Consider the following 10855-nt stretch of genomic DNA (forward strand, 5'->3'; position numbering starts at 1 on the left):
AACAAGCACCCCATTTCAATGTTGCACCCCTGAGGTGGTTGCAGATATGACCAGATGCGTTGGGTGAAAAGGGCGACTGGGTGGTGTGGTACAGAAGGAAACCCACTGAAAGTGCGCACTGCAAAGTGGTCTACCGGAACTCTGTCAGGTGTGGATGCTGGACATGTTCAGTACTGTGCTTACATAAAGGTTAATAAGTTTGGGAGCATGGTTATTATTACTGCCTCAATTGGCTCCAACAAAATTACCCCTAGAATGTCTGTGTGTGCGTGTACATGTGGTAGTTAATAAAGATTGTAAGCTCCACTGGAGGCAGGGATTGATGTGAATGTTCAAATATTCTCTGTACAGCACTGCGGTATATGTGTGCGCTATGTAAATAACTAGTAATAAATAAGCTGTTTTTTAAATTTCTATTTTTAGTAAAATCAATGTCCACATTTGCCTCACAGCCCCTGACCACATTAGTTTTGTGGTTCATGTTGGAATAGTAGTAAAAGGTGCTTTTTTTCTCTTTACCATTGATATTGTATAACGCTTTTTCTCTCTATCTTTCAGAAGAAGACAGAAGTTCTGCCAGCATCGGTCACATCATTGTTTTAATAGCCCTACTGATAATGATAATGCTACTGCTGTATCTGGTTTTCTTTTCCAACCTCTCTACCAGGTAGGTAGGAAGAGATGCTGCAGGGGTATATGGTATGTAATGCTATGGTAAATATAGTTTAGAAAAAAACACTGCTTCAACCCTTCATTTATTCTATGTTGATCGAGAGGAAGGTAAAATATTGCCACGGGCGGAACTACTTCCTCTTCAAAGGATGCAGCCAATCAGAGCCAGAGTAACAATGGAACAGATTCAGGTCCTCACATAAAAATAGGACCATCATCATGGCCTAGCTGGCTTCATAGTCGGCCATAAATCATACATTTTAACAGTTGTATTTCTAATTTTTTTACAATTTTTTTTGTTTTAGTTCTTATTTATTTATGGAGACATTAAGGGGCAGAAAGTGTCCGATAATAACGCACCAGCCAATCTGCTCCCAACTGTCATTTTTCTAACCCACTTTGTAACTTAAGAGTTAGCGGCTGATTGGCTGGTACTTTATCACCTGCCACTTTATCACTTCACCAAGCTTAGTAAATCTGCCCATCAGGGTGATAATGTATAATTGTATATGCCTACTTGGCTCTGGCCACACCCACACAGCACTGGCCACAACTCCTCCCCTTCTCTGTATCGGTTCTTGAACATTTTCAGCTCCGGCTTTTAATTCGGCCCTTTGGCTACTACGCGGCCCCGACAGGAGCCAGCAATGGCCGAGCCACCCTCCAAGGTCCATGTCAGAGGACAGGTATTGTCAAAAAGCAAAGATGCGATGTAGGGCCCATAGCAACCAATCAGATTCTTGCTATGAGTAACATCACCTCTTTTCATTTCTAGAAGCTTTAGTAAAATGACCTCTTATAACTAGTTCTGGATACAAGAAGAATTTGGTGATTCAGAAAGACACTGGTGGCTTTGACAACTCACCCCTTAAAAAAACCGACTCCATTGTCTTTATACATTTTTAGAAATCATGAGCCCCTAAATAAAGTTTAGGCACAGTCATCAAACTTGTCTTTTTTTTATATGGTGATTATTTCGGTTATTCTTATTTATTGTCTTCTATTGAATATCACAGGATAAAAATTCCATTCTTACATGACATTCCCACGGCAGATGCATTCTTTCAGGATCTCTACCGCGTGCATAATGGCAATTTTCAGGTAATGCTGGGCTTCGTGTTTATTTTTTTTCTATAGAACAAACATTTTATTTCAGAGACCAACTAAGCTCACAATCTAACTGGCACCACAGACACATGAAGATGAGCATATTCCTCTGCTGTCACAAGGAGATGACATTTGGACTCTCTAGTAATGTAATAACAAGCACGTCTCTATAGTTATTACTGGAAATTAATCTCTTTTATGTCTTTTTTTAAACAAGCTTAATTTATCATTTGCAGAGGAAGACCTAACCATTCCGATGCCCTAGGCAATATTTTAGCTGGTTCCCCCTAGGAATCCCAACACCGGAATCCTGACCGCCAAAATCCCGACACTTTGTCCCTCTGTGGGTGTCCACGACACCCATAGAGGGAGAATAAATGAGTGTGCCAAGTGTAGCGATGCACCGGGCCCGCAGCGAGCCTGCAACGGGGGGGCGATCCACGTCCCCACCTTGTCGGGATTTCGGCGGTCGGGATTCCGGCTTCAGGATTTTGAACGCCGGGATTCCAACCGCCGGGATTTAAAACCACTCCCGTCCTGATGGGGGAAGGAGGAAAAACAGTGCTACCATACCTGTCCTGATGGGGGAGGGTGGGGGACAGCGCTACCTGTCCTGATGGGAGGGAGGGGGGGCACAGTGCTAGCTTTGCTGATGGTGGATGGATTAGTAAGTATAATGTGCTACATGTCACAACCCTATTCCTCCTCCACTTCTCTCCTGGTCACATCTCTTTTCTTTATTTCTGTACTCCCACCCCCATCTCCCATCATACTTATCTCCACCTGTCCCCCTCTGTACCTATGCCCCCTGGCTTTCTCACCCTCTTTCCACTCTATATCACCTTTCTCCCCCTCCTCCACCTCTCTCTCTCTCTCATTCTCCCTCTCTTTTTCTCTCTCCCTCTACACCCACCTCTCTATCATTCCCCTCCTCCACCTCACTGACTCCCCCACCTCTCATTTTCTAACACTCCCCCTCTCCTCCTCTCTCCTCCTTCCTCACTGACTCTCCTCTTTGACTATCTCCCCTCTCTCTCTGTTAGGGCTCTGGGAGTATCCCCGCCAACCCCTGACTCTGTTGCCTCAGACTGGGGTTTACGGACGCGTGCAGAGCTAGTCTTCGCCTTTAACCGCCCCGGCTGTAAGGGCTTATTAGATCCGCCCAGACTCCATTGCAGTCAGGTCTTATGTTTTGACAACGCGTCCATCAAGGCCGGACGATAGCAAGGGGACAAGCTAACTAAAACCCGCAAGAGATGGGGAAATCCCAGAAACCCCAGGGGAGTAACAATACTCAAGAGATGACACACAGTGTGGGCAAATGAAAATGAAATAGGATACACTGGTGATTAGGATGGAATAACACACAGCGTGGGCGAAACAATGCACAGGGGTGACCAATAAAGAAATATAATAAGCTCAACAGAGGATACAGCAGGGTAACCCCTGACTTAGCTGCATGCAAACTGGAGAACGCTAGAAGAACCTGAAGGCACAAGACCAGACAGGACTGACAGGCAGGATATCCAGGAACCAGGAACGTCTCTGGAGATCAGGCACAGCTAGGACCAGGAGACCAAACGCTTCCACAAACAGGTGAGCTGGAACAAGGCAGGAACCAGGAGCTATGACTGACAAGCATGCACACAGCACAGGACTATGAGCTCAGACTATGAGACTATAACTGGCAAATTTGTAACAATATATATTATCCATAAAATAATATCTTATCCATATATACATCGCCCTAAACATAACTCCATTGAAAACCCTATTTTATTCTACACCATGTGCATGCCGCAACAAGTGAGACTGACTTCCGTTTTTTTGACAAATAAAGTTTTTTAATGAACAAAAGAAAAAAGTTTCTTCATAGCTACAACGCTATAAAATCAAAGGCTCAAACAGTCAGCCACCATCCTTGACAAAGAGGCTATTGCCTTGAAACGCGTTGGAGAGAGGGAAACGTGAGACCAGCACACCCGCCATACCGGAAGCACGGACTGCGACTTCCGGTTTCGGAAAAGCAGCGTGCTAACGGCACAAGGGGACGGGGACAGAGAAAAACGCAGATACTTGGAAAACATCTAAAGGAGAGGTAAGATTAGGGATAGACAGGGCCTCCGCAACCTCCCGAATACCATCCACTACCTACGGCAACCTCCGGGCCACAAACCCCGCTATTTCATCTGAGTGCGCTCCACGTATATAAACCCACAGGAAAAAACTCCACTTGCTCCAAAAGGAGCTGTAAACATTGAAAGTGATTGCTTTGCCAATTATATTTTCATGTTGATACATTTGTATTAATTATTTTATTTTTATTGTTGTTTTTATTTGACTTTTATTTCTCATTTTTTTCGGCATGCACAGCTCACATATAAGCTTAGATACAAGCACTTGATTAAATCCAGCATATTGTATAACTGGCAGGGCTAAGCAGTAGAGATGAGCGGCAGGCACTTTTTCGGGTTTTGGTTTTGCATCTGGATCTCCCTTCGTGTTTTGGATCTGGATTGGTTTTGGCAAGAACCACCCTTGCGGGTTTTGGATCTAGATTTTGCTTGGGGGGGATGCTAAAAATTTATAAAATAACAGATTTTTGGGCCTGTTTTTGCCCCTAAAGTATTATTGAGCTCAACAACATTAATTTCCACTCATTTCTTGTCAATTTTGATCACTTCACAGCTCACAAAATTGTTTTCATTTACTGTAGTTGGGCCAAAAGGTTATACCGAGGTAGCTGGATGACTAAGCTAGGCAACAGCAGTTGGCATTACATATATGTGGACCTTACACTTCCCACCTGGCACATCTTGGAAGCAGAGCGGCACTGCAGGGGCAGACAGGGCGGCAGTTTAATAAACTACCCCCCCCCCCCCCCCAAAAAAAAGAGCAAAGAATACAAAGATGTGCAAGTTGAAATTGTCCTTGGGCCCTCCCACCCACCCTTAGTTTTACTAGTAGCTGCGCTCCTCTGTTAGAACCTTAAAACAAGTACCAAGACCCCTATGTGGCTTGATTGTGCACTCTCCTCTGGGATTTGTGACATTGGTGAACTCGCCTTTGTCTTAAAAACGTTCCTTCTTTTTTTTGTAGTAGCAGAAGGGCTACCATCATTCTTCTGAGACGCTGTACTATCAGTCAGAAACAAAGGCCAAGGCCGTAGCCTTTTCTTCCCACTGCGTGTGGTGAACGGCATATTGCCAATTTAATTTTTCTCCGCAGGTGACTTAAAATTTTTTTTATGGACCATTGTGAAATGAGATTTCTGCTTTGCTTTTACATGGCCTCTAGGCCTTTGAGCATCGGCCTTGCCATCATGAATCTAACTGGTGGTAGCAGCTTCAGTACTTCTATCAGGTTGATGATCTCCCACTATTTCCTCTTCCATCATCTCTCAAAAATTTGTTTGTTTTTTTAAATACTTTTATTTATTTTTCTTATTTTTTACACTGGACACAGCCTGTGACACTGGACACTGCCCCTGGTCACTGCCCCTGGACACAGCCCGTTACACTGGACACTGGATATAGTCCGTCACACTGGACACTGGATATAGTCCGTCACACTGGACAATGGATATAGGCCGTCATACTGGACAATGGATATATATATATGCCCTCACACTGGACACTAGATTTATGCCGTCACACTGGACAATGGATATAGGCCGCCACACTGGACACAGGCCGTCACACTGGACACTGGATATATGCCCTCACACTGGACACTGGATATATGCCGTCACACTGGACACTGGATATATGCCGTCACACTGGACAATGGATATAGTACGTCACACTGGACAATGGATATATATGCCCTCACACTGGACACTAGATATATGCCGTCACACTGCACAATGGATATAGGCCGTCACACTGGACACTGGCCGTCACACTGGACACTGGATATATGCCCTCACACTGGACACTGAATATATGCCCTCACACTGGACAATGGATATAGGCCGTCACATTGGACACTGGATACAGCCTGTCACCCTGAACACAGTCCCTGAATAATGGACACAGCCCCTGAACAATGGACACAGCCCCTGGACACTGGACACAGCCCCTGGACACTGGACACAGCCCCTGGACAGTGGACACAGCCCCTGTACACTGGACACAGCCCCTGTACACAGCCCCTGTACACTGGACACAGCCCCTTGTATTATGGACACTGCAGCCCCTGTACACTGAGTGTACAGTCAGCAGCACTGCAGCCCCTGCGTGTGAGCACTGCAGCACCTAGTTTACAACAAAATACAAAATCAGTCACTAAATAAATCACAGCACAGGGCACAGGGCACGGGGCACAGAGCATAGAGCATGGAGCACAGATCCCAACCATCCTCTCCTATAATGGAGTGAAGATGGCGGGGCGTGCTTGCGTCTTATATAGAATGCAGATTCCGCGAGAATCCGACAGCGAGATGATGACGTTTTGCCTCGTTTTCGGTCCAGAATTCAGGCGGGAACTCCCGAGCCGACTTGGATCCTGACTCGCATCACCATATTCTGATCTGTCGGATCCCGGAGATCCGGTCCCGCTCATCTCTACTAAGCAGGTGAGGATGCCTTATGAAGGCGTCAGGTGATAAGGGCAGCTGTGCACCATTCAGGCCAGCAGGCTGATGAAAAACACACTTGTGCATACTTAATACACAAATGACTAGGCTGAAATAGCACAGACTCACCACTGGAGGCCACCAGAGAGTCAATTCCCAAAACAGGCAGAAATTGACCCATGACAGGCAAGACAGATAGGAATCATACTACTGACTCCTAACACTCTCTTTCCGCCTTCTTTCTCTCATATCTCTCTCCACCATCATCTCTCAGCAGCTAGTGTCTCTTTCTCATCCCCTCCTCTTTCTTCATGCTTCCCCCTTCTCTCTTTCCTCCCTTCATTTCTCCTTCTCACATCCCTCCCTGTGACTCCTCCTTTTTCTCTGACACCCTCTCTCTGTCAGCATTCCCTCCTTTTCCATTAAGCCCTCGCTCTCCTCTCTATTTCCCATGAGCATAAGGGGCATATGTATGTATTTCTATGGGGCCCACAGAGTTCTAGTTACGCCCCTGACCCCATATCTAGTTTAAAGACTCATCCAACCTTTTAACTATCCTGTCCTCCAGCACGGCCACCCCTCCCCATTCAGATCCAATCCATCTCTGCCATACAAGTGGCTCCTGACTGAGAAGGCCGACCTAGATTGTGGTAGGGCAGCAAGTGCGGAGCGCCCAGCGTCTTCCACCCATCACGCCTCTGCCTGCTATGTCAAGCTGCCTCTGAGCCATCCCTAGGCTTGCAATGAAGGCTCCTAAACTTTCCAAATGCCTACACATATGCCTAGTGATGGCTCTGATCATTTGTGAAGCCCGGGTCTTTCTAATGACCTTGAAGGAAAGAGAACAAACGAAAAAAGTATTTTGTTCAATATTCCACAAAATCATAGATGTTAGCTTATGGCAGTGGTCAGGGAACAGGGGTAAGCTACCTCAAATGAGGTAAACATTAAATTACTGGGGTAATGGATGGACGTGCTGCCGAGACACAGCCAGGCATGCATATGAATCTATATGCATGCCCGGCTGTGTCTCGGTAACGTGACCGTCCATTAGCCCCAGGAATTTCATTGCATATAGAATCTACATATAGATTGTATATATGCATGCCCGGCTGTGTGTGTTACAGTACTGTAGTGTACAAGGATTTGATACAGTGCAGTGCATCAGGCCCTTGTGTATAACACACTTCCCTACGTGATGCCCCAGGTCCCGCCTCCAAGTCCGCCTGCTTTCTCAGTAGAGTCAACTAGTTGCTGCGCCATCTCGGCAGCACACAGTCTGTACTGCCGCTGTGGTGCCGAGTTTCTTTGCCTGGTTATAGGCTCCTGTGAAGGTATACCCATCTCTAGTCTAGGGGAATAACATTGCACAGAATGTCACTATATCATCTTAAAATACTGACACTAATAGTTGCCTGGACGTCATATGGCTATACCACACACTTCCTGGCAGCCATTGATGATGATGAGGATTACCATGTATGGCTATGTGTGGTACAAATTTTGTACCACACACAGCCATACATGGTAATCCTCATCATCATCATCATCAATGGCTGCCAGGCTGTGTACCGTACTAGCAGGTTATATCATCAATTTCTGGGGGTACAGTGTGTATTAAAATTATATGATTTTCTTCCTTTAAAATCAAGGGGGTAACGTCGGCTTATCTAAATATATTATGGGATAAAAGGTGAAAAAGTTCCATGACCCCTGGCTTATGGAGACAAAATGCAAAAAGCTAGCCCTTTCTGAGCTTGCAAACAGTTCCATGAAAGAGTAATAGAAAAGTGGGGGGAGAGAGGGGTTGTCATTAAATCTTGGCACTATCTTGTAAATCTCTTGCTTTCAAACCTTGGTAACTGGCAGAGATAATTAATCCTGAATGTGTGGAATGAATTGTTTGTACAACTTTTAAAGAGCAAATTATTTTGACAAGGTACATGGTGAAGACCCTGACTGACACCAGAATTCTGAGCTCCAGAATCTCGAACATAAATGTGTGGGATGGGTTAGCGGTAGGACAGGGGGAGGGGAAGAGTTACAATTAGGTACTATGGGGGACACTTAGGGTTAGGCTGCGGGGGTGGGGGGGGCGGGTTGGTTAGGTTTCGGGGAGTGGTAGGCATTTATAAGAGTTGGCTATGGTTAGACTGTGGGGTACAGGGGTTAGGTTACACACTAGATTAAGTCTGTGGGAGAAAATAGGCTGCATGGAGGGAGGGTTATGGGGGGGAGGGGCAGTGGGAAGGTAAGTATACTTGCCAGATTCCCTGTATCAAGATGCTGGCATTGAATGGTCTGAGACCACGGTCATCTGTATATATTCCTTTGACAAATAGGTCCCTAAGAACCTTGGTGTGGCCAGGGCCGCCATCAGGGGATGCTGTGGGTTCAGCTGTCCCAGGCCCGGCCTCTGAGAGAGAGGGAAGGGGGCCCAGGCAACTCATCTTGCCCACTGCAACCCCAACCCGCCCTGCGACTGCCTAAGCTGTGCTGCCTGAGCTCAGTGCACTGATCGAAGCCCTGCTCCCGGAGGGCAGGCTTCTTCACCCCTGGACGCCACAGCCAATCAGAGCCGGTACAGCAGCCTCTCTGATTGGCTAACAGTATGTGAGCTCTAATTGACTAAAAATCAGTTCCCGGGCCCCAAAATTCCTAGTGTCATCCCTGGGTGTGGCTTGTCAGATCTATTAACTATTTCAGGAGACTGTGTTCTTATATTGTGGATGACCTGCCCACATCAGTGAGCGCAGATCTGTATGTTACCTGGACAATGGTATAATAATAATGAGTTAGATAGTTGATAGATCCGAAACCTATGAAAGCACAGACTGACGATGTCATGCTCCTGTGATATGAGGGGACTGCTGTCTCAAACATACCTGTATATGACAATAAGTTCATATCTCTAACTCTGTCTCTGACTATATATATATATATATATATATATATATATATATATATATATATACCAGCAGGTAGGGAACACCAGTAACCTCAATGTCCCAAGCACGGCACTGACAGGTCTTTCTCAAAACAGCTTCTTTATTCTCCATATATATATTATATTATTCTTTATATATATATATATATATATATATATATATATATATATATATATATATATATATATATATATATATATATATAAATCCTTCCTTCATTTGCTCATGTAGTTGTATTAGAAGAGATGCTGAAGAGATGTAAGAGATGGCTTAATTACTGAAAATATTTTTGGGGTTTTAGGAGTGGACTAAACATCCAAATAAAAGGGTCAAAACCAAGAAGGGAAGACGATCGTGCACCACCACGGATACAGATCTCCACAGTTCTACTGTCTTATGTTTTCCGAAAGACATGATATCCCCTATCACGCTTGAAGCACCTCCTCCCAAAAAAGATGACCTTTTGATTGACGAGACTGTTTCTCCAGAATCTTCTGTTGTATTACATCAGCCAAAGAAAATATTTTTAAGTGAGGTCTATCCCTCTTTCTCTCCAGACTTTCCCATATTTGAGGATGGCCCAGCAGACTATGTTACAAATGATGGAACCTACATTGTTAATCCACAAGAAGTAGAGAAATGACTTACACCTCTCTGACATTATCCTCTGTGACTGCATGTCAAAGTCGCCAAGGTGCCCACAGAATTTCATCATATGGAAAAGTCATCCTCTAAGTATTTTATGAAGCCCACTGGTCGTCCGCACACGAACGTGCACAGGTTCTCCGGTAAATGGTTTCAAACGGTATCTTGAACATTTTTGAAACTGTTCATTTGTTCCTGCATGAGCCAACAGAAACCCATGTAATGCTAAATAAAAGAGAAACACAGCCATTTTTGTCTGTCATGGCCCCCTCCTCTCTAGCCGGCAGCAGTGTGTGGGTAAGCGGTAGTAGAGTCTAGCTTTGTGCTAAAGTCTACTAGAAGAAGCACCGTTTTCTGAGGAAAATGCCAAGAAAATTGCCACCGCATCATTTTCCTGGTGATTCGGCAGCGCTGCCGCTTCCAGCCCAGGACTCTGAAGAGGAAAGTTTAGAAGCACTGGGAGCAATGTGTGCAATGTGGTCCCCCCATGCCCCCCGGCTGCCCATTTGTACCATACACAATGCACCCATTATAGCTAAACCATTGGTTGTTTGGATCTGCAATGGCACTAGTGGGCATCATTTCCAGGCAATTACAGCATTAGCATATTTTTGCACATCCTCTATTTACAGGATGGCAGCATTAGGGATTAATACCCTGTACAGAATACACAACTAGGGACACCATTGATATAGTTCACTATATTGGCGGTACCACTGGTCAAACAACACTGAGTGTACACACTGTACCATATCAGCAAACAATATTGTTCAGTGACGTCAATAGGACCCGCTGAACATGAGGGTCATTGGCTATTTAGCCAACGTCAACCTGCATTTTCAATAAATGGGGGGTGTCATTAATGGTATTAAGTGTACACGAGGCATTTTTTAAAAGATATCTTTTG

At 45.1% G+C, this 10855-nt stretch overlaps 1 protein-coding gene across 1 annotated transcript in view; it reads left to right on the top strand.

Annotated features, from left to right (window-relative positions):
- The window catches only part of LOC146021182 (interleukin-21 receptor-like), a 30428-nt gene extending 20203 nt beyond the window's left edge, over window positions 1–10225 (top strand). The window contains exons 6-8 of the mRNA XM_083154982.1: window positions 559–667; window positions 1689–1773; window positions 9605–10225. Of these exons, the coding sequence (XP_083011108.1) occupies window positions 559–667; window positions 1689–1773; window positions 9605–9946 (536 nt within the window). The 3' untranslated portion in view covers window positions 9947–10225. The remainder of the gene's footprint in view (window positions 1–558; window positions 668–1688; window positions 1774–9604) is intronic.
- Window positions 10226–10855: the final 630 nt, after the last annotated feature.

This window comes from Crinia signifera, chromosome 7, assembly GCF_055691185.1.
Source record: "Crinia signifera chromosome 7, ASM5569118v1, whole genome shotgun sequence".
Taxonomy (NCBI): Eukaryota; Metazoa; Chordata; class Amphibia; order Anura; family Myobatrachidae; genus Crinia; species Crinia signifera.